The sequence below is a fragment of the Balaenoptera musculus genome, chromosome 19 (genome assembly GCF_009873245.2).
Source record: "Balaenoptera musculus isolate JJ_BM4_2016_0621 chromosome 19, mBalMus1.pri.v3, whole genome shotgun sequence".
Classification (NCBI taxonomy): domain Eukaryota; kingdom Metazoa; phylum Chordata; class Mammalia; order Artiodactyla; family Balaenopteridae; genus Balaenoptera; species Balaenoptera musculus.
Genome location: NC_045803.1, coordinates 17,862,139 through 17,887,036, shown reverse-complemented (window position 1 = coordinate 17,887,036; position 24,898 = coordinate 17,862,139). Strand labels below are relative to the sequence as shown.

General features: G+C 39.5%; 1 protein-coding gene across 1 annotated transcript; it reads left to right on the top strand.

The window, feature by feature from the left end:
- The first annotated feature begins 766 nt into the window (after positions 1-766).
- Positions 767-24,632, top strand: PDCD2L (programmed cell death 2 like). The gene is made up of 7 exons (XM_036835065.1): positions 767-902; positions 1,016-1,182; positions 1,338-1,398; positions 2,699-3,072; positions 4,029-4,139; positions 8,408-8,556; positions 24,376-24,632. Exons 1-7 carry the CDS (start codon positions 795-797, stop codon positions 24,504-24,506), a joined length of 1,101 nt encoding a protein of 366 aa, XP_036690960.1. The 5' UTR covers positions 767-794; the 3' UTR covers positions 24,507-24,632.
- Positions 24,633-24,898: the final 266 nt, after the last annotated feature.

The window sequence follows — 24,898 nt, the reverse complement described above, 5'->3', positions numbered from 1 at the left end:
ATCATTTCATCTATAGGCATTTCGATGTGTCTTCTCTAAAAATTTAGGGCTTTCTTGGGGGGGAAGGGATAAATTGGGAGATTGGGATTGACATATACACACTGCTATATATAAAATAGATAACTAATAAGACCCTACTGTATAGCTCAGGGAACCCTACTCAGTACTCTGTAATGGCCTATATGGGAAAAGCATCTTAAAAAAAAAAAAAAAAGAGTGGATATATGTACATGTATAACTGATTCACTTTGCTGTACACCTGAAACTAACAACATTGTAAATCAACTATACTCCAATAAAAATTTAAAAAATAATAATAAAAATAAATAAATAAAAATTTAGGACTTTGTTTTGTTCTTTTTTGGGGGAGGGGCTTGTTAACGACAGTACTATTATCCAACTTATTTTATTTATTTATTTATTTATTTTTCACGAACCGAATGGCATGCGGGATCTTAGTTCCCCCCATCTGGGATCCAATCCGCGCCCCCTGCAGTGGAAGCGCGTAGCCTAACCGTTGGACCGCCAGAGAAGTCCCATATCCCACTTATTTTAGATAAAACTTTTTGGCAAGACTAGTTCACAGTAGAGGGTGCCAACTTCCTTTAGCAGCGCGCACTACGAGCCGAGAAGCCTTACCGCTCCTGGATTTTCACCTCACGGCTCCAAACTGTATCCCCGAAACGGTCTGAAGGGGGCGGGGCCGTCTCGCAGGCGTAGGCGGTGCGCGTGCACAGAGAGGCGCACCCTCTCGGCTGCCGTAGTTCGCCTCTTCACGTGGGTGCCTCGTCGTCATGGCGGCCGTTCGGAAGCCGGTGCTGCTCGGGCTTCGAGATACTGCAGTGCATGGCTGCCCCACGGGGCTGGGCGCCTGGACCGCGAGCAAGCTGGGCGGCGTTCCGGTGAGGTGGGGCGCCGGAGCCGGGGTCGGCGGGTGCTGGTGAGGGCTACGGGGTGAGGGAGTGGGCGAGGTCTCGGGTAAGAGTCAGGGTCTGAGTGCCTCCCTTGCCTTCAGGACGCCCTGCCCGCCGTGGCAGCGCCGAGGCCAGTGTGTGAACTTTGCAGGCAGCCGCTTGCCCTGGTCGTGCAGGTGTACTGTCCGCTGGAAGGCTCCCCGTTTCATCGGCTCCTGCACGTGTTCGCTTGCCCCCGCCCGGGGTGCGCTAGTGGCAGGGCGCGCAGGTAGGCGGGGAAGTCCCGGATCTGCCCACTGGACTTTATACCGAGTGGGCGGGAGCGGGGGTGGGGGGCCAGCACCCGGCGCACCCGGAGGGGACTGGTCAGTCGGCTGGCAGTCGGCGATGGACCCTTCACCGCAGTTTTTCTTTACTATGAAGTTGGAAGGTGTTCCGCTCCCAGTGCCTGCAAATGCGAGAGAAAGAGACGCAGGACGCTCAGGTAAAGCGCTTGTGACTATCATATTATGATCTGCTGTAATTTGAGGGTATTTTCCAGAATTTCGTTTAAGACAAACTTTAAGCCATGTTCTTTGAAATAGTTTGGAATGGTTTTTGCTTTTTTTTATGTTTATTTTTTATTTATTTACTTTTTCTTATTAGTCATCCATTTTATACACATCAGTGTATACATGTCAATCCCAATCTCCCAGTTCATCACACCACAATTTGCTTTTTATTTGAACCATAAAATGGTACTTCCTTAACGTCTTGTTAGTTGTTTTAATTATGCACTGAAGGTATGGAAGCACATAGCTTACTGATTTTTCTGTTTGGGGAAAAGTATGGGTGTGTACTTACACATCATTATATATGTGTGTGTTTATAGTAAATATACTTACTGTGATAAGTATATGTGTATATAACAAACATTTAATACGACAAAACTCGAATTTATTAAATTAAAAAAATCAGGCAAGTTGGTAGCTGCAGAACAAAATTCAGCTTCCCTTTGCCTGTGAATGTTGCTTTTTATATACACTGAATTCTTAATGTGTGCCAAGCACAGTACTAGCAATACTGGGAATAAAAAGATGGTGTCTGCCTATATTTGTCAGGGTTCAATTGCAGATAATAGAAAAGCACTTTGACTTTTTAAAGCTGAGACAGACTTAAAATTTGGTTTTTACTAACTTATTTGGATAGCCTGGAGGAGATGACTCCAGGAATGACCTCCGGAACCACACCTCAGAACTGGCCTGTCAAGGAGCTGCTAACCTCTCTTGCAGTCAGGAAACTGAGATGTGTTCCGGTGAATGGAAACTGCCCTTGTCAGAACTGTTGACTCCAGAGCCTTGCTCTGTCTCCATCTACAGATCAGCTACCTTTTGCTTCATGGCCCCTCTTTCCACTTCACTCTGTCTCAAGTTTGTGTCTCTCTCTAGAGGCAGACAGACCCCCTGATCACACCTAGGACCCCAGGTGCTTAGGAGTCTGGGAAATGTAGTTCTTTCTTACCATGTGCAATACATGAAGCACAGCTGAAAGAGATGTTGAAGAAACCACCGTATTGCATTTGCCATGGTGCCCCTGAAAAGAAAACACAATATTTGTCACCTCCAACATGCTTTTGAGTAAACGGGGTCCAGGAAGTTGAATCAGAGTGTGCCAGAGTGGAGGACAGGGGGTGCTGGTGTTAAGGCTCCCTCAGGAAGCTGAAGGGATGGGTGGCTCAGGAAGCCAAGGGAGTAGGTGAGATCACCCAAGTGTGCTTGAACCACATTCACTGGATATTTTTCCAGAAACAGGAAAATGGCCTCACAGCTGAGGATTGGTGTGAAGGTGCAGATGACTGGGGAAGTGACAGTGAGGAGGCGCCTCCACCACAGGTTATCTCAGATTTTGGAAACGATTCCAGCAGTGCCAAAGACAGAGACTGGACTGCCCAGCTCCAAGACCTCCGCCTGCAGGATCCTGTGCCGGGTGCTGCTCCTGCTGTGCCTCCTGGGGAAGGGGTGGCCTTGCCTTCTGTGGTGCCGCAGTTCCTGCCCTACTACATCTGTGTGGTTGATGAGGATGACTACAGGGACTTTGTTAGTCTAGATCATGCTCAGAGCCTTCTGAGGGAGTATCAGCAGAGAGAGGGAACTGATATGGAACAGTTGCTTTCCCACAGGTGAGAGTGTGTACTGCTGAGCGTGAGAGGTGATTTGGTCAGGAAGCTGCCACAGTAGGTACCCTTTGGTTTTACCCTCGTATCCGGGGAAACTTTTTCAGGCAGCACATGTGTGTGTAGGACCTTTCTGCTTCACGCCTCTCAGATGAGAAAGGGAGACAGACAAGGGGATCTTACCAGCCACCCTGGAGTTAGCTTGAAAACACTTTGTTCTGTTTATAGGGACCCTCAGGAAAATGAACAAACAGAAGTTAGGGATACCAAGTATTTACACAAGATGTGTTTACTATCTCTTTAACTTTTCTGTTTTTAAATGTATAACGGAGACAGATAAGTTAGAAAAATGCCATTTGTTTATTGACTCTTGGCTGTGGCTCAAGAACTGGCCTAGGACCTCAGAGACCCTCCCAGAGCCTCAATTCTCCCCTGTAAAATGGGAGTGATACTGATATCTGGGTGGTGTATCTCTTCATATGGTTTTTGGAGTTAAGTGAGAGAATAGGTCTTGAAAGGCTTTATAAACGAAAACCCTCTAAAGAAGTAAGAATAATCATTTTGCTATTATAATAGAATTACAATAGGATATTTGGAGAGTTGACCTGGTTCTTTACCAGAGCTGTATCATTTGTAAGCTTTTTCAGAATACTGTTGGAGTGTGTGAAGAAGTGTTGGTGTTTGAAAATAATCCATAATGGAGAAAGAAATGGAGAGAGTCAGTGGACATAATGACTTTTTAAATTGCAAATAATTATCCAGAGTTGAAAATGGCTAGGAAGCAGGGCTTGAGAGAAGGGTGGCAGGGGGTTACTGATATTCATTATAAAGTAGTAAATATATGATATTTACATTATGTGCATATATTACTTTGGTAAAGTTTTTAAAAATTGTTTACTTTTCTAAATACTGTAATTCTCTGGATATATACAGGCAAGTGTGTTTTTTGCTTCTCTTTTTAGTCTTTCTAGTGATGGTGATGAAAAATATGAGAAGACCATAATTAAAAGTGGAGATAAGATGTTTTACAAATTCATGAAGAGAATTGCTGCTTGTCAAGAGCAGATTTTGAGGTAAAGGCACATTTTTTTAAATTGTTTTTCTTGATTGTAAAAGTAATGTACATTAGTTTGGGAAACACAGGAAAGTATAACAAGAAAACCAAAATCTACAGTATTCCTCAAACCATGAAGCTAAGATTTTAGTTTATTAAGTTCACTTATTTTTTATGCATTTGGATGCACACATGTAAGTAGGTTTTGTGTATTTTTTTAAAAAAATAATTGGGGTCGTAGAATATTTATAATTTTTCTCTTTTCTTTCTTAAAAAAAAATTTATTTATTTATTTATTTAGGCTGTGCTGGGTCTTAGTTGCGGCCCGCGGGATCATTGTTGCAGCATGTTAAGTTGCAGCATGTGGGCTCTTAGTTGCAGTATGCGGGCTTCTTAGTTGTGGCATGCAGACTCTTAGTTGCAGCATGCATGTGGGATCTTAGTTCCCTGACTAGGGATGGAACCCGGGCCCCCTGCATTGGGAGTGCGGAGTCTTACCCACTGGACCACCAGGGAAGTTCCTGTGGGATATTTTTATAATGGCAGTTCTTGGTCACCCTTGGATATGAGAGTAAAAGAAGGCAACAGAAGTGGTTTTGAGCTTCTGGCTTGTGAAATTGGGTGAGTGTTGATGCTCTTCTTGAGATGGGGGTTTAGGAGGCTGTTATCTGGGGTGTGGGGTCTGATTTTTCTTGAACTACAGAGTGTGTCCTTATCAGTTTGACTTCCATCTTTGTAATTAAATCTTTGTTAGTTATAATAGTTTTGATTTTATTTCCCCTGTGCATTCTGCTTTATAAGTTTCATATATTGAAGACATAATACTTTGTAGTAAGTAACAAGTGCTCATAGGATATTGAATCATAGGTCTTGGAAGTTCATTGCCCAGGTCTTCCATTTCTACCTGTGGGTCCGTGGGCAAGTCACTTAACCTTTCTTATCCTCAGTGCCTCATCTCTAACGTGAGGATGATGATACAACTACCTATTTCATAGGATTCCTATGAGAATTAAATGAGGTGATGAGGCAAATACTCTGTAAAATATACGTAAATACTGGCTGTTGTTTGAAATCCACTATGCTATGTTTTGGGGAAGCAGAGATCTGTTAGGACTTTTTGTTTTGTTTTTTTTTTTAATTGGCCGTGCTGAGTGGCTTGTGGGATCTTAATTCCCCAACCAGGAATCGAACCCAGGCCCTCGGCAGTGAAAGTGCAGAGTCCTAACCACTGGACTGCCAGGGAATTCCCTAGGATCTCTTAATAGCACTGGCATATTTATGTATTCTTCATTATCTTAGGACAAGGGTCTACTGAATCACCTAATTTCTGTAAATTCTTTGGCGGTAAGGACAGTATATAACTCTCATGCAAAACATAGTGCCCATGTATAGTAGGTATTTGGTGGAGCGAACACCTTTTCAAATGTGGTACGGTTGAAAAGAACCTTGGTTTAGGTCTTAGAAGACTTGGCCTTGGGCAGATGACTTTACCTTTATTTTCTCTTCTGTAAAATGGGCCTAATACCTACTTTACAGCATGTTTGGAAGGATTCAGTGAACATATTCATTCATCCAGCAAATATTTATTGAGTCTATTTTAGATGCTGCAGGTACAGCAGGAAATGACACAAAGTCCATGTTTTTATAGCTTTAGCTTTCTAGTGAGGGAGGTTAAAAATAAATAGACGTGTTGTATGATTTCCACAAGTGATAAATGAGGAAAATAAAACACAGCTATTATAAGTAGGATGTCAGAGAGGCCTCAGAGGAAATGACATACCCAGCAGGTTATAGTATATAAAAATAATGACATAGGGAAAACTTGGAAAAATGGGTCCAGATAAAGTGGACAGAGTAAAATCAAATGGTCTTTCTCCCCTAATACCTGATACGATGAATATAAAAGGTAAAAGTCAGCCAAAAATAGAATAGAAGAAAAACAAGTATTAAAAAGAAAATCCGGGCTTCCCTGGTGGCACAGTGGTTGAGAGTCTGCCTGCTAATGCAGGGGACACGCGTTCGAGCCCTGGCCTGGGAAGATCCCGCGTGCCGCGGAGCGGCTGGGCCCGTGAGCCACAATTGCTGGGCCTGCGCGTCTGGAGCCTGTGCTCCGCAACAGGAGAGGCCGCCATAGCGAGAGGCCCGTGCACCGCGATGGGGAGTGGCCCCCACTTGCCGCAGCTGGAGAAAGCCTTCACACAGAAATGAAGACCAGCACAGCCATAAATAAATAAATAAATAATTTTAAAAAAAAAGAAAAAAAAAAAAAAGAAAAAAAAAAAAAAGAAAATCCCTTCCATCAGCATTGAAATAAGGAAAGGAACTTAATACCATAAAACTCAGAGTGGCAGCTTAGGATATAATATCACTAAATGTCTAATACAGTTCTGGGTACCTCACATGTATTTAAATATTTATTTTTGTAATTAATTTACTTTTCACAGAGGAAGGTAGAGGAATTTCTGGAATGGTTTAGTGTGAGTTCTAACCATACAGCCTTCTTCTTTCACCTCTTCAAAATATACTGATTAGCCCACAAAATCCTGAGAATTGCAGTAATCTTGAATCTGGAAAGAAGCAAATAGGAAAAGAATCTGTATCTTCTGCTGTAGGGCTGTTGGCCAGAGAACTGGGTGTGGTGGGGTGATGATGCAGGGAATTAGGAATTGCCTCTCAGAAGCAAAAGTTGTTGACTAGTTACAGTAATGATAAAGAGGTCAAGGGCAATTTCTTCCCCATTAAAATGGGATCTCCCAACATGTAAGACATTTTACACCATCTGAGAAGTAAAAGTGAAACCCAGGTGTTCTAGTAGATTGCATCTAGTTTTACAGAACCATATCCCCACCCCACTTCACCTACAGAAAAATAGAAGAAATGAAAAATATGCTTGGAGAAGGGGAAAAGAGCAGACCTCTGATATGAGATAGACAGGAAATCAGTAAGAAAGCCGACACACCATTTTGGAGAAAACAGGTGGTCTAAACAGAGTTGCCCCCTTCAAGCATGAGCTAGATGAAAAGTGGCATGCCACTCCTGTAATCACATCAACAATAAAATTAAAGAAATGAATAGTACAAACAAAAATGAGCCAAGAACCATATCTGGAAGAAAACATAATCTGAGAACACATAATTCCCAGCAGAGTTTTCAAGATATAGAAGAACTTTGTAAGAAAATACATTCAGTAAAACCCAAGAGCTCAAAGTTGAGAAAATGAAGTAACTATGAGATGCCAAGGGAAATTGAATTGCTAAAGAAACCAAACCACACAGTACATATTGAATAAATTTAGAAATAATAGACTTGGGTGAAAATCGAAGTACTGACATGGTGAAAAGAGTTGTGAAAATCTAGTGAATGCAGAAGAAAAAGACAAAGCAATTAGAGAGAAGGTGATATCTATGGAAGGTTGATAAATATAACTACTATAAGGATAATTGGTGTCCAAAATAGAGAACTCAACAAATGGATGAAAAACAATATTCAAAGATGAAATAGGAAATTTTCCCCAAAATGAAATAAGAACTGAATCTGCACATATTAAAGTACAAGAGTGATTGAAGTGAGAGACCTAACCTGGTGGTGGTTTTAAAAGTATTTTCGATTAAGGTCTTACTGTATAGCACAGGGAACTATATTCTGTATCCTGTGATAAACCATAATGGAAAAGAATATGAAAAAGAATATATATATATATATGTATAACTGAGTCACTATGCTGTACAGCAGCAGTTAAACACAACTTTGTAAATCAACTATACTTCGATAAAATTAAAAAATCTGTCTGATAATTCCATCATTTTGGCTGTGGATCTCCTGGTATTCACTTTCTTTATGGGTCAATTTTTTCTGCTTCTTTGAATATCTAGTAACTTAAAAAAATTGTTTACTGGAAATTGTATGTTGAAGAACAGTAGATACTGAAGTTAATATTTATTCCTTAGGGGTGTATGCCCCTTCTTCTGTAAGGCCAGTACTGTGGGGGGCTGAGTCTTTTTAATCTGCAGTTGAGCTGAGTCTGGGCGTTGTTGCAGTTTTAGATTCAGTTCAACATTAGCTTTAGTGCCTTCATCTAGACTTGGTAACCATTGATAAGAATTCAGATATCTTGCTATGATATACAACCTTGCAGCTAGTTTTCTGGGCCTTTGGATTTTCTTTGCTCTCTGGTTTTGCTCCGGATACTCTCCAAGAAAGAAACAAAATTTGCAAAGCGTGGTCTTAGATGTTGGAATGTGACTTGTACGTGACCCTGATTCACGGTTCTTTATTTCCTTGCTCTAGGTATTCCTGGAGTGGAGAACCACTTTTCTTGACCTGCCCTACATCAGAAGTCACTGAGCTCCCAGCCTGCAGTCACTGTGGAATCCAAAGGATATTTGAGTTTCAGCTTATGCCAACGCTGGTCAGCATGCTCAGAAGTGCTAATTTAGGTAATAAACCGTTTATTTATTTGAGTTTGTGGGTTTCTAGCACTAATTTGAAATTATTTTAAAAATGAAAGACTATTGTTTCATTTTTGTTTCCTTATAAAATATAAGCATATTACAGAAAACTTGGGAAATTAGAATTATTATTATTTTTTAAATATTTATTTTATTTTTAAATTTATTTTTTTTGGCTGCATCAGGTCTTAGTTGCGGCATGCGGGATCTTCGTTGAGGCGTGCGGGCTTCTCTCTAGTTTGGCATGTGGGTTTTCTCTCTCTAGTTGTGGAACGTGGGGTCCAGAGCATGTGGGCTCTGTAGTTTGCGGCATGTGGGCTCTCTTGTTGAGGCGCGCGAGCTCAGTCGTTGTGGTGTGTGGGCTTAGTTGCCCCACAACGAAATTAGAATTATTTTAAGGAAACTTGTGTTGCTTCCATTTGGGGCTATTATAAATAAAGTTACTATGAACATTTGTGTACAAGTCTTTATATGGACATAGGCTTTTCGGTAAGTACCTAGGAGAAAAATGGTTGAATTATATGGTAGGTGTGTGTTTCACTTTTTAACACATTGCCAAACTGTCTTCCAAAGAGGTTGTGCCACTTATATCCCAACCAGCAATACATGAGAGTTGCACATCCTTGGCAACACTTGATATGGTCTGTCTTTTTCATTTTAGCCAGTCTCACAGGTGTGTAGTGATGTCACATCGTTTTAATTTACATTTCTCTAACAACTAATGATTTTGAGCATCTTTTCATGTGTTTATTTACCACTGTATATTTTCTTTGGTGAAGTATCTGTTCTAATCATTTTCTCTCTTTAAAAATTGGATAGTTTGTCTTCTTATTATTGAATTTTGAGAGTTTTGTATCTATTCTGGATACAAGTCCTTTAGTATATAATTTATAAATATTTTCTCCAAGTCTGTGGCTTGCCTTTTTTTAATTTCTGTTTTTTTGGTATGGACTTTATTCTTTAGAAGCTTTCAATTTACAGAAAAATTAAGAAATAGTACATAGAGGTCCCATATACCTCATACCCAGTTTCCCCTTTATTAACATTTTACATTAATATGGTACTTTTGTTACAATTAATGAACCAGTATTAATACATTATTAACTAAAATCCATAGTTTATTTAGATTTCCTTAATTTTTACCTGATATCCAAGAGCCTGTCCTGGATACCACAGTGCATTTAGTTGTTGTGTCTCTTGCCTGTGATGGATTTTCAGACTTCCTCATTTTTGAAGACCTTGACAATTTTGGGGAGTACTGGTCACTTACTTTGTAAGATGCCCCTATATTGGAATTTGTCTGATTTTTTTTTCTTATAATCAGAATGAGATTATGGGTTATTGAGAGGAAAATCACAGGGGTAAAGTGCCTTTTTCTTCATGTCACACATGATATCAAGGGTGCATCTTTATACATTGACTGTTGATGTTAGCCTTGATCACCTGGTGTTTCAGGTTTCTCCACTTGAAAACAATTCCTTTTTCTCCCCCCAGTCAGAATAAAATGACTTGTCTTTTTATTCTCTAAACAGTGTCCTTTCAAAAAACAGTTTTTAATTTTGAAGGACAATTGATTAATTTTTTCTTGTATGGATCGTGTTTTTAATGTCTTGTCTAAGAAATAATTGCCTAGCCCAAGGGCACTAGTTTTTTCCTAGTTTTATGTTTTACATTTAGATTTATGTCCATTTTGAGTTAACTTTTATATATGGTGTGAGGTATGGATCAAGTTCATTCTTTTCCATGTGAATATCCAGTTGTTTCAGCACCGTTTATTGATAAGGTTATTCTTTCTCTGAATTATCTTTTACCTTTGTTGAAAATTGGTTGTCCATATATGTGTTAATTTTTTTGTGTACTCTCTATTCTGCATTCTGTTCCATTAATCTGTTTTTCTGTTTTGACACCACTGCCACACTGTCTTGACTACTGTAACTTTGTAGGATTTGTAATTTTGTAGTGTCAATCTTGCAGCTTTATTCTTCCTTTTCAAAGGTATTTTGACTCTTCGAAGTCCTTTGCATTTCTGTGTTTTTAAGAATCAGCTTGTCAATTTCTTTAAAAAGTAAAAGGCATTCTGGGGTTTAGATTGGGATTGCATTGACTCTCTGGATCAGTGTGGGGAGAACTGATATCTTAATGTTGAGTCTTCCAACTCATGTACATAATATGTCTTTCCATTTATTTAGGTTCTCTTTAATTTCTTGCAGCAGGGTCTTATACTTTTCAATGTATAGTCTTGCACATCTTTTTTCAGTTTTGTCTCTAAGTATTAAATGCTTTGTTATGCTATTGTAAATGGCATTTAAAAAATTTCAATTTCTGATGTTTGCTGCTAGTATATTTAAATATAATTGATTTTTTAAAAGATGTGTTGTAAAATATACATACTTAAAATTTACCATTTTGTGGTCATGAAGAACCTAGGGGCAAGACAGCAATAAAGACGCAAACCTACTGGAGAATGGACTTGAGGACACGGGGAGGGGGAAGGGTAAGCTGGGACAAAGTGAGAGAGTGACATGGACATATATACACTACCAAATGTAAAATGGATAGCTAGTGGGAAGCAGCTGCATAGCACAGGGAGATCAGCTTGGTGCTTTGTGACCACCTAGAGGGGTGGGATAGGGAGGGTGGGAGGGAGGGAGACACAAGAGGGGAGAGATATGGGGATATATGTATATGTATAGCTGATTTACTTTGTTATAAAGCAGAAACTAGCACACCATTGTAAAGCAATTATACTCCAATAAAGATGTTAAAAAAACAATTTACCATTTTAGCCATTTCTTTAAGTGTATAGTTTAGTGGCAGTAAGTATATTCACAATGTTATGTAACCATCACCACTATCTATTTCCAAAACTTCTTTGTTATCCCAAACAGAAAATCTGTACCCATTAAGAATTAACTACTCCCCCACTCCCAAAAAGGAATTAACCCCCCCATTTTCTCTTCCCCTAGTTGCTGGTAACCTCTATTCTGTCTCTTTCTGTCTCTGTGAATTTACCTATTCCAGATACCTCATATAAGTGGAATCATGCAACATTTGTCCTTTTGTGTCAGGCTTATTTCACTTAGCATAGTGTTTTCAGGGTTTGTCCATGTTGTAGCATGTATCAAAATTTCCTTCCTTTTTATAGTTCATTGTATGTATATACAAATTTTTTTAATTCTTTAACTTGATGGGGTTTCCATCCTTTAGCTATTATGAGTAATGCTGCTGCGAACATTGGTATACAAATATTTGTTTGACTCCCTGTTTTTAGTTCTTTTGGGTATATCCTAGGAATGGCATTGCTGGGTCATTTTTAGAGCTGTAAACACATACATTGAAAACAAAGAAAAATCTCAAATCAGTGACCTGTTTACCTTTTAAGGAACTAGAAAAAGAAGACCAACCAACCAAAGCTCACAGAAGAAAGGAAAGAATAAACGCTAGAGCAGAAATCTTAAAGGATAATATAAAAACAACAGAGACAAGTGTTCAAAACCAAATTTTTTGGTGTGGATTCTTTAGGATTTTCTACATATAAGATCAGATCATCTGTATTTACTAATATATATTTTATATATATACACACACACATATTAGTATTTGCTAAATGTAATGATTTTACATGGGATGGTGGCTGATTACATTTGATCTTTATGACCATTGAGTATTCTTATGTGTATCTAAAGTACTTTTAGAACAGACATGAAAATATTCCCTCTACTCATCGAATTCACAAAACATGTTTATTCATTGTACAATATTTTAAAAGGTTAGCATGGTTTAATTTTAGAAGCAGAAATTCTGTCTCTTAAGATTATGAGTTGACCAAGGCACATGTTTGGCATAATCATATACAGTTGAGGAGTAATGGCTTCTGTCTCTTTGCACAACTGCCATAGTCACTCGTATAATATCTGCAATTGAGGGCATTTTTATGTCAGCATTATCTTTTTCCAGTTTACCAGTAATTACCTAAGGTACATCATATCCATTTTCTCTTTTATTTCAACAATCAGTAAACCTTTCTTCTGTGGTTATGGAAGTGTTCTTAACATGAACATACCTTGTCATGTGACATATTTGTTTACCATGGCCTACTTCTCTTCTACAATCAGAAACAAGGAAAATTGTTTGCTTTTTGTATTCCCTACTGTATTTCAGATCTAACCTGATTTCTTAGGTCCTTTATATATTTCTTTTGAATCGCTTTAAACACATAAGAAGAGATCACTTTTTATCGTTACCTACATCATTAGGTGTATGGACATTATAATAACGTAATTTTTACTACACTGAAAATCATTTCAGGCTTTGATCTTGGAGTAGTTTTTCTAAGAGTTAACTTGTTCCTGGGACAAAATATAGCAACAACTAAAATCACTTGCAGGATTGTCTACTATTTTTGTTTCTTTAAATTTGTCAGTTTCAGGGGCTTCCCTGGTTGTCCAGTGGTTAAGACTCCGTGCTTAAGGGCACGGGTTTGATCCCTCATTGGGGAAGTTCTGCATGCTGTGGGGTGCAGCCAAAAAAAAAAAAAATTTGTCACTTTCTGGTAACTATCCTAGGAACTGGTGAGTTCTAGGTATTTTTCAAACAATTCTGATTAGAAAACATCAAGATGAAACACTGAATCTTTGTGGTCAGAAATTCTGTTATCATTATTCTAATATGAATATTTGAGTTGCAGATAATTTGATTTTGATCTGATAGTGTGGAAATGTAAGCATGGAGACAAAGACAAAATAAAAACAAGCATTCTTGGGATTTCCCTGGTGGCGCAGTGGTTAAGAATCCACCTGCCAATGCAGGGGACACGGGTTTGAGCCCTGGTCCGGGAAGATCCCACATGCTGTGGAGTAACTAAGCCCGTGCACCACAACTACTGAGCCTGCACTCTAGAGCCTGCGTGCCACAACTACTGAAGCCCGTGCACTGTAGGGCCCACATGCTGCAGCTACTGAGGCCTGCGCTCCCAGAGCCCGTGCTCCTCAACAAGAAAAGCCACCTCAATGAGAAGCCCATGCACCGCAACGAAGAGTAGCCCCCTGTCAGATTTCCCTGGTGGTGCAGTGGTTAAGAATCCGCCTGTCAACACAGAGGACACGGGTTCAATCCGTGGTCTGGGAAGATCCCACATGCTGCAGAGTAACTAAGCCCGTGCGCCACAACTACTGAGCCTGCACTCTAGAGCCCATGTGCCGTAACTACTGAAGCCCGTGCGCTTCAACTACTGAAGCCCGTGTGCCTAGAGCCCATGCTCTGCAACAAGAGAAGCCACCGCAATGAGAAGCCCGTGCACGGCAATGAAGAGTAGCCCCCGCTTGCCGCAACTAGAGAAAGCCCATGTGCAGCGATGAAGACCCAGTGCAGCCAAAAAAATAAACAATAACATTTAAAAAAAAGAAAGAAAAAAAAGAGTAGCCCCTACTCGCTGCAAATAGAGAAAGCCCACGCACAGCAACAAAGACCCAATGCAGCCAAAAATAAATAAGTAAGTAAGTAAGTAAATTAAAAAGAAATAAATTTAAAAAAACAAGCATTCTTGGGAAAAAAAGATCAGATCATCTGCAAGAGAGATAATTTTTATTTTTTTATTTTTAAAATGTTTATTTTGGCTGTGCTGGGTCTTAGTTGCAGCACACAGTATCTTTGTTGCGACATGCGTGATCTTTAGTTGCGGCATGCAGGCTTCTTAGTTGCGGCATGCAGGCTTCTTAGTTGCAGCATGTGGGCTTCTTAGTTGCGGCATGTGAACTCTTAGTTGTGGAATGCATGTGGGATCTAGTTCCCTGACCAGGGATCAAACCCAGGCCTCCTGCATTGGGAGCACGGAGTCTTACCCACTGGCCGCCTGGGAAGTCCCCAATAGAGATAATTTTACTTCCTTCTTTCTGATTTGTATGCCTTTTATTTTTCTTATCCAATCGCTCTATATAGAACTTCTGTATCGAACAGAAGTTGCAAAAGTAGGCATCCTTTACTTGTTCCTGGTCTTAGGGGAATAGCTTTTAGTTTTTCACCATTGAGTATTAAGTTAGCTGTGAGTTTTTCATATGTATGGCCTTTTTCAGACTGAGGAATTTACCTTCTATTCCTAGTTTATTGAGTGATTTTTATCACTACAGAGTATTGAATTTTGTCAGATGCTTTTTTTCTGCATCAATTGAGATGATCATGGTAATTCTATGGATTCTGTTAATGTGGTATATTATATTGATTTTGGTATGTTTAAACATCTTTCCATTCTTGGGATAAATCCCATTGGATCATAGCATATAAACCTTTTTATAAGCTCCTGGATTTGGTTTGCTAGTATTTTGTTGAGGATTTTTGCATCCGTATAAGGGATATTGGTTTGTAGTTTTCTTTTAATATCTCTGTCTGGCTTTGGTATTAGGATAATACTAGCCTCAGAGAATGAGTAAGTAGTCCCTTCTATTCAATTTTTTGGGAGACCTAAAGAAGGATTGGTGTTTATTCTTCTTTAAATGTTTTGTAACATGTACTAGTTATATCCTCTAGTCCTTGGCTTTTTTTAATAAATTTATTTATTTTATTTATTTATCTTTGGCTGTGTTGGGTTTTCGTTGCTGTGCACAGGCTTTCTCTAGTTGCGGTGAGTGGGGGCTACTCTTCATTGTGGTGTGCGGGCGTGGGATCTTCCCGGACCAGGGCTTGAACCCGTGTCCCCTGCATTGGCAGGTGGATTCTTAACCACTGCGCCACCGGGGAAGCTCCTAGGCTTTTCTTTACTGGGAGGGTTTTGATTACTCATTCAATTTCCTTGCTATAGGTCTATTCAAATTTTCTGTTTCTTCTTGAGTCAGTTTTGGTAGATTGCATGTTTCTAGGAGTTTATCCATTTCTTTTAGGTTATTCAATTTGTTGGTATACAACTGTTCACATATAATCTTTTATTATATATAGGCATAAAAGATTATTATAATCTTTTATTTCTATAAAATTTGTCTTAATGTTTATACTTTTTTTTTTTAATTTTTGGCTGTGTTGGGTCTTCGTTGCTGCACACGGGCTTTCTCTAGTTGCAGCGAGTGGGGGCTACTCTTCGTTGCGGTGTGCGGGCTTCTCATTGCGGTGGCTTCTCTTGTTGCGGAGCACGGGCTTCAGTAGTTGTAGCACGTGGGCTCAGTAGTTGTGGCTCGAGGGCTCTAGAGCGCAGACTCAGTAGTTGTGGCGCATGGGCTTAGTTGCTCCACGGCATGTGGAATCTTCCCGGACCAGGGCTCGAACCCGTGTCCCTTGCATTGGCAGGCGGTTTCTTAACCACTGGGCCACCGGGGAAGTCCCAATGTTTCTACTTTCATTTCTGGTTTTAGTAATTTGAGTCTTCTCTTTTTCTTAGTCATTCTAGCTAAAGATTTGTCAATTTTGTTGATCTTTACAAAGAACAAACTTTTGGTTCTGTGGGTTTTTCTCTATTGTTTTTATATTCTCCATTAAAAAAAAAAATTCTGCTCTAGCCTTTATTTTTTCCTTTCTTCTGCTGGCTTTGATAGTTTGGTCTTTTTCTAGTTCCTTAGGGTATAGACCATTAAGGTCATTGATTTGAGGTCTTTCTTTGTTTTTATTGTGTGTGTTTATATCTGAAAATTTCCTCTTAGTACTGCTTTCACTGCATCTCATAAGGTTTGGTATGTTGTGCTTTCATTTTCATTTGTCTCAAGGTATTGTCTAATTTCCTTTGTGATTTCTTTTTTGACCTGTTGGTTGTTTAAAAGTGTTCTGTTTACTTTTCACGTGTTTGTGAATTTTCCAGTTTTTGTCCTGTTATTGATTTCTAGTTTCATTTCATGGTCATCAGTAAAGATACTTAGTATGAGGTAAGTCTTCTTCAATTAATTGAGACTTATGGTATATCCCAGAGATGTTCTATGTACACCTGAAAAGAATGTGGTGTTAAGTGGGGTGTTCTGTATGTGTCTGTTAGTTCCAGTTGTCAAACTATTGCATTGTCAAACCTTCTGTTTCCTTATTGATCTTCTGTCTGGTTGTTTTATTTATTATTATAAGTGAGTTATTGATGTCAAGTATTATTGTAGCCCTGTCTATTTCTCTCTTTAAATCTGTCAATTTTTGCTTCACATATTTAGGGTCTCTGCACATAGAAGCTTATATGTTTATAATTATTATATTTTCTTGCCCTATTGAACCTTTTATCAACACATAATGTCCCTGTTTGTCTCTTGTAACCATTTTTTTATTTGAAGTTTTGTCTAACAATAAGATAGCCAACCTAGCTCTCTTTTAGTTACTGTTTGCCTAGAATATCTTTTTCTATCCTTTTGCTTTCATCCTCTTTATGTCCCTATTATCTAAAGAGAATATTTCTAATAGTGTATAGATTAGTCTTATTTTATTATTTTTTTATATCCTATCTGTCAATGCTTTTTTTTAAATAGGAAAGTTTAATCCATGTACATTTAATGTCATTACTGATAAAGGATTTACTTCAGCCATTTAGCTATTTTCTGTATGTCTTATAATATTTTTGTTCCTCAGTTCTTCCATTATTGCCTTTTTTTTGGTATTTAGGTGATTTTTTTGTAGTATACCATTTAGATTCCCTTCTTTCATTGTGTGTATACAGTAAGTCTCCTACATACGAATGAGCTCCTTTCTGAGAGCATGTTTGTAAGTCCAACTTGTTCGTAAGTCCAACAAAGTTAGCCTAGATACCCAACTAACACAATCTGCTATATAGTACTATACTGTAATAGGTTTGTAATACTTTTCACAAAAATAATACATAAAAAACAAACAAACACAAAAAATAAAGAAAACATTTAAAATCTTACAGTACCTTGAAAAGTACAGTAGTACAGTACAACAGCTGGCATATAGGGGCTGGCATTTAGTGAACAGGCAAGAGGAGTTACTGACTGGAGGAGGGAGAGGAGGTGGGAGATAGTAGAGCTGAAGGATCGTCAGCAATAGGAAATGGAGGGCAATCTGCAATTTCGCTCACGCCTGATGTTGATGGAACACATATTCGCATCTTTGAAAGTTCACAACTTGAAGGTTCATATGTAGGGGACTTACTGTATTTTTTGGTATTTTACTTAGTGATTACTTTGCAATTAACGTCTTAAAATTTTAGCAACCTAGTTTGAATAATACCAACTTTCTTTCAATATTATACAAACACTTCTACTTCTATATACATCTCTATTCTTTTCCTTTTATATTGTTAACATCACAGATTATATCTTTATACCTTGTATGTCTCTTAACATAGATTCATAATTACTATTTTATGCATTTGCTTGTTAAATTGTATAGGAGAAAGAAGTTACAAACTAAACCAGAAGTATAATAAAGCTGTCCTTTATGAAGTTCTTTATTTTTCCTCTTTTTGAGTTACTGTCTAGTATCCTTTAATTTCAACCTGGAGAACTCCTTTTAGCATTTCTTTTTTTTATATATATAAATTTATTTATTTATTTATTTGTTTTTATTTTTGGCTATGTTGGGTCTTTGTTGCTGCGCATGGGCCTTCTCTAGTTGCAGTGAGTGGGGGCTACCCTTCATTGTGGTGCACGGGCTTCTCATTGCAGTGTCTTCCCTTATTGCGGAGCATGCACTCTACGTGTGCAGGCTTCAGTAGTTGTGGCACGCGGGCTCAGTAGTTGTGGTTCACGGGCTCTAGAGCGCAGGCTCAGTAGTTGTGGCGCATGGGCTTAGTTGCTCCGCGGCATGTGAGATCTTCCCAGGCCAGGGATTGAACCCATGTACCTTGCATTGGCAGGTGGATTCTTAACCACTGTGCCAGCAGGGAAGCCCCTAGCATTTCTCACAGGGCAAATCTACTGTTATGAACTCCCTCAGCTTTAAAAAAAAAAAAAAAAGCAAAACTGGTAATATCTTAATTCTCCTTCAATTTTGAAAGATAGTTTTGACAGATACATAATTCTTTATTTACAGTCTTTTAGGACGAAATGTGTCATCCTGTTGCCTCCTGGCTTTCATGGTTTCTGAGAAATCAACTGTTAAATCTTATTGAGGCTATCTTATATGTAACTAGTTACTTCTGTCTTGCTGCTTTCAAAGTTACCCTTTTGTCTTTGAGTTTTAACAGTTTGTCAATTTAACATTTGACTACCGTGTGTCTGGTGTGGATCTCTTGAGTTTTTGCTGCCTGAAGTTTGTTGAGCTTCTTGGATATGGTCTTGGAGCTAGTTGCTAAATGAAAGAAGGGAAATCTCTAAAACTTACCAGTGTCTTAATTGAGCTCTTACTAGATGATGAAGTGTTTCACTAGACTCCAGAGTTCCAAAATAGATAGTTTCAGATAGTTCTTCCAGCTCAGTAGCTGCTTTAGTGGAAGGTCAGATTCCTAGAGGTTCCTACTCTGCCATGTTCCTTGACATTATTTCCACAGTTGATTTTTGTATACTGATCTTGTGCCCTGCAACTGTTCTATTGATTATTTTGTTGACTACATCAGGTTTTGAACATAGACAATCATATTGTTTGGGGATGAAGATGGTTACTTCTTCCTTTCCTTAGCTGGCTGTCTTTCTTTTCTTTTTCTTTTCTTTTCTTCTTGCCTACTGCACTGACTAGAACCTCAGTACAATGTTGAATGTAAATATGAGAGCAGACATCCTTGTCATATTTCTGATCATAGGATTAAAGCAGTCAGTCTTTAATCGTTAGGTAACTTGGTAACTTGTTAACTGTAGGTTTTTTGTAAATGCTCTCATCAGGTTGAAGAAGTGCCTGTCTAATCCTATTTTTTTGCGTTCTTTTTTTTTTTTTTTTTTAACAAATTTATTTAATTATTTATTTTGGCCACGTTGGGTCTTCGTTGCTGTGTGTGGACTTTCTCTAGTTGTGGCGAGCGGGGGCTACTCTTCGTTGCGGTGTGCGGGCTTCTCATTGCGGTGGCTTCTTTTGTTGTGGAGCATGGGCTCTAGGTGCACAGGCCTCGGTAACTGTGGCACGTGGGCTCAGAAGTTATGGCTTATGGGCTGTAGAGCGCAGGCTCAGTAGTTGTGGCACATGGGCTTAGTTGATCCGTGGCATGTGGGATCTTCCCAGAGTAGGGCTTGAACCCGTGAACCCTGCATTGGCAGGCAGATTCTTAACCACTGTGCCATCAGGGAAGTCCCTTTGAGTTCTTTTTTTTTTTTTTTTTAAGATCCAGCTCCATGTTTGTTTGTTTTTTTTAAATTTTATTTATTTATTTATTTATTTATTTATGGCTGTGTTGGGTCTTCGTTTCTATGCGAGAGCTTTCTCTAGTTGCGGCAAGTGGGAGCCACTCTTCATCGCGGTACGCGGGCCTCTCACCATCGCGGCCTCTCTTGTTGCGGAGCACAGGCTCCAGACGCGCAGGCTCAGTAATTGTGGCTCACAGGCCTAGTTGCTCCGCGGCATGTGGGATCCTCCCAGACCAGGGCTCGAACCCGTGTCCCCTGCATTGGCAGGCAGATTCTCAACCACTGCGCCACCAGGGAAGCCCTTGAGTTCTTTTTAATAGCTGTGTATACAAGTATTATTTAAGTCATGTTAGCAAATTGTTGCATGGTAGGTATCTACCAGTTTCTGTTGCCATCAGCCACATAGGAGGTTGTTGATGTCCCGGCATCTTTTGCAGAATCTGGTACAAAATTTTGGAAAACTTTTGCAAATATTATTGTTAAAAACGTCATTTTGTAACCTAGCAATTCCACCCAAAAGAATTGAAAACATATGTACACCAAAACCTGTATACAAATGCTCGTATCAGCATTATTCAAAATACCCAAAAAGTGGAAGTAGCTGAAATGTTCATCAACAAATCAGTGTACAAACAAAATGTGGTGTCTCCAGTGAGTATTATTCTGCCATGAAAAGAAAGGAAGTACTACATGATAAATGTGCTGCAAATAGTTGTGCCTTGAAAACATTATGCTAAGTGAAAGAAGCCAGACACAAAAGGCTACAAATTATATGATTCCATTTATATGAAATGTCCATAATAGGCAAATCCATTGAAACAGAAGATTAGTGGTTGCTTGTACCTGGAGGCAGGAGAGAATGGGGAGTGACTGCTAACGGGTATGGGCCTGGGGTGTCTTTTTGGGGTGATGAAAATGTTCTGGAATCTGATAGTGGAGATGTTTGTATAACTATGTGAATATGCTAAAAACCAATGAACTGTAGCTTTTAAATGGTAAATTTTATGGCATGGGAATCATATTTTAATTAAGAAAAACACCATGTAAGCAGCTGCACAAACTCATAATGCCTTTGGTGATCCTTATAAGGATGACAGGAACAACAATTATGACAGCAAAGTGATAATTATAACAATTAGGTTTAATGGAGGAAAAAAAATTTTTTTTTTTTTTTTTTAATTTTATAGCTACTTTATTTATTTATTTATTTATTTTTGGCTGTGTTGGGTCTTCAGTTCGTGCGAGGGCTTTCTCCAGTTGCGGCAAGTGGGGGCCACTCTTCATCGCGATGCGGGGACCGCTCTTCATCGCGGTGCGCGGGCCTTTCACCATCGCGGCCCCTTCCCGTTGCGGGGCACAGGCTCCAGACGCGCAGGCTCAGTAGTTGTGGCTCACGGGCTCAGCTGCTCCGTGGCATGTGGGATCTTCCCAGACCAGGGCTCGAACCCGTGTCCCCTGCATTAGCAGGCAGATTCTCAACCACTGCGCCACCAGGGAAGCCCAAAAATTTTTTTTTAAATATTTATTTTTTGGCTGCATCGGGTCTTAGTTGCGGCACTCGGGATCTTTGTTGCGGTGCATGGGCTTCTCTCTCGTGGCACGTGGGCTCAGTAGTTGCTGCGCGTGGGCTCCAGAATGCATGGGCTCTGTAGTTGTAGCACACAGGGTCTCTAGTTGTGGCACGTGGGCTCAGTAGTTGTGGTGCACGGGCTTATTTGCTCCGTGGCCTGTGGGATCTTCCCAGAGCAGGGCTCGAACCCGTGTCCCCTGCATTGGCAGGCAGATTCTTAACCATTGTGCCACCAGGGAAGTTTCTAGGTAACGGGTTCTTTATTCAAGAGGCCCTAGTTTCTAAAAGATCCTTTGAAATTAAGAGAATTATATTCATTCCGTATTATAATTTTGAATAGTATGCATTGGGCTCCTTTACTATAATAGATAAGGAAATGTATACCCTACTCCATCTCCAAATATTTTAGTATCATTTTTGCTTTATCAAGGTTTATAAGTCTGTATTCTATAGCCATAATTCTCACAGCTGTTTAGCCTATGAATTCTTTATTTTGACTGTTCTCTCCTAGCTGGAATCTATCAAGTAATAGCCTCAAAGAGGGCTCGTAGGTGTTGTTCTTACTTTAGAATGTGTGTGCTGGTTTGCCTTTATATTTGAAGGACAACTTATGTATAAAGTTCTTAAGCCCCACTTTCTTTTCAAAACTTTGTAATCGCCCATGCTGTCAACAGTGAGAGCCCCGCCAGTCCTTTTATCTGGTACCTCCTGTCATCTCCCATGGCTGCGTCTCACCGGGAAGTACGTTTTGGCATTGAATGTTGCTTTGTAGAAGTCTGAGGGTGGACTAATTTCCCCCACCCGCCACCTTTGTAACTAACATTTATGCTAGGATGCCTGTAGAATTTTCTTTATTTATGAAGTCCGGGCACTGAACTAACATATGTCTTGCCGTCCAATTGTTCTGTAATCCTTTTATTGTGGGACAGGATAGGTCTTCCGACCTATATATTTAGTTTTTCTTCCTTTTTATTTCTGGGTATCTTTTCTATTGAATTTGTAGCTTTTCTACGGAAGCAACACCAGTTGCTTTGGTCACCTTTCTCCTCTCAAATGCATGCTTTTCCCTTTCCCTCTACATTCATTGAGATTCTCTCAAGCCTTTCTTTTCTACCTGTAATTAAGTTTCACCTGTCTTTTCTGTTTCTTGTGGTTTCTGATGTTTTTCATTAGATGTGTAATGGGACTGTTTTGATCTCCATATGCTGTGTCTTTCTCCTCCCCCTCCCTCATCTCCCAAATGTGGCAGGTCTCTGGGCTCATGTATAATACTCAGCTACTTGGTGTTTTATTCTATCTAATTCCTTACACCTCCTTCTTGCCCCTCCTGGTGGTTACTAGTACTGAGTTTCAGCTTTCTAATGCCCTCTGAAAACTGCCTGTTGCCCATTCTAGTTGGGAATTATCTCAAATTCACCACATTATTTTTTCAAAATCAGCTCTATTTTGGCCTTTCTTTGTACTGTCTTTGATTTTCTTTCCATTATTGCTGTCTGCATTTTTAAAAAGTATTTTTCTTTTGCTGCTGCAAACCAGTTGCCCAGCTCCTCCTTTTGACTCCTGTTCTCCTGTTCTGATTTCAGCAGTAGTTCTTGTTGCTCATGTTCTCTTGATGACATTCTTCGTGGCTCCATCCATCAATAAACTTCTATAAATTCTTAGGATTTATTTTCTACTTTTTGCCTGTATCCTTTCTTGGAGGTAGTGTTCTGTCAGTGTGACATATTTTAAAATGGTCTTCAATGTCAGATAGTCTAGACATTTGTAATGAAGTCTAATTGAGATTTTTTGTTTATTTTCAAAGTATATTTTACTGGGACTTCCCTGGTGGTCCAGTGGCTGGGACTCTGTGCTCCCAACGCAGGGGGCCTGAGTTCGGTCCCTGGTCAGGGAAGTAGATCCCACATGCCGCATCTAAGAGTTTGCATGCCACAACTAAAGATCTCACATGCCGCAACTAAGACCCGATGCAGCCACATAAATAAATAAACATTTTTTTAAAAAATAGTATATTTTACTGATAAATCTGTGTTATTTTTGCAATCAGCAGTCACTTTTTATAGGAATACTGCAACTGTATTGTGACTGAAAACTAGTGAGCACTGTTTTTGCTTTAAGTAATTATTTTTTCAGTGTGTAAGGTAGAATCACTCCCTGTGGCAACGCCAATTATCCTGATATTGAGCCATCTTTTTCCTTCCTTTGTATTATCTTCTAATTGCTTAACCTTTTTGTTTAACAGTTAACACTTAAGTTGTGCCAGGCTCTGTTCTAAGTACCTTACATGTATTGGCTTATTTACTCCTCCTTACAGCAATCTTATCATCATCATAAATATAGTCATTATAACATAGAGGTGAAATTGCTTGCTCAGGGTGGTAGAGCTGGGGTTTAAACTCAAGCAGTCTTGTTCCAGAGTCTGGGCTCTATCCACTAAGCAAACTTTGAATTTTTTTTTTTTTTTTTGATGGGTATACTATTTTATTAACATTTAAATGTCACCAAGAGTTCAAGTATATGCTAGCCATTTGTTCAGATTTTCGAAATAAAGACAAAATGGGCAAACAGCTTTGAGGGTGCGATGTACTTAACACTGCACAATATATTCACCAACTAGACAATCTAATGGGTGGTATGACTATACACTTAGGAGCACCAAGTACAGGAACAAGCCCTGGAATTGGAAGAAAAACCTGCCATTCAGGACTGAACAGAGGTCTTTGGTTGCTGACAGAATCTCCCCTTGACTTCAGACGTGAGACAAACTGAGGGAGTCTGTCAGTACACAAAAACCACTGCCTTTAGTAACAGGATGGACTGGCCAGAGCCAATTCAGATTGTGGGGACCAGTCTGAAGTGAGCAGGGTTGGCTGGAGGCTGGAGATGTTGCAGCTGAAGGCCAGCATCGGCAGATGAAAGCAGCCATGTTCTAAAAATCGCTGATTTCTACACAAGTTCCTAAGATGCTTTCCCTAAACAGGGCAAACTTTGAATATTGAGTGTATCTCATGAGTTTTCTCTTTGCTGGAATCCTGAATATGTTGTATTTTTCAGGTCTTTCTGTGGAATTCGGAACCATTCTAATTTACACATGTGAGAAGAGTTGCTGGCCTCAAAATCATCAGACTCCCGTGGAAGAATTTTGTATTATCCAAGAGGACCCAGATGAATTATTATTTAAGTAGTGCACTTCCTTTTGTGTTTTTTTGTTTGTCTGTTTTTATTTATTTTTGGCTACATTAGGTCTTTGTTGCTGCACGTGGGCTTTCTCTAGTTGCGGAGAGTGGGGGCTACTCTTCATTGCAGTGCGCGGGCTTCTCATTGCAGTGGCTTCTCTTGTTGTGGAGCAGGCTCAGTAGTTGTGGCCCATGGGCTTAGTTGCTCTGCGGCATGTGGGATCTTCCTGGACCAGGGCGGATTCTTACCCACTATGCCACCTGGGAAGCCCTTTCCTTTTGTTTATATAAATTAAAGCAAATTTTAATGTTTAAATTGTGTTTTTGCCTCATTTTGACTCACAATTTATTAGCTCTTGTTTCTTGTTTCTTTTTTGCTTTTTGGCACCCCTGATGGGTCT

Excerpts from the sequence above, each read along its gene's own strand:
- PDCD2L (XM_036835065.1), top strand. The coding sequence starts at position 795 with ATGGCGGCCGTTCGGAAGCCGGTGCTGCTCGGGCTTCGAGATACTGCA. Across the intron at positions 1,399-2,698 it reads AAGAGACGCAGGACGCTCAG|AAACAGGAAAATGGCCTCAC; the intron begins GTAAAGCGCTTG and ends ATATTTTTCCAG. Across the intron at positions 4,140-8,407 it reads TGTCAAGAGCAGATTTTGAG|GTATTCCTGGAGTGGAGAAC; the intron begins GTAAAGGCACAT and ends TCCTTGCTCTAG.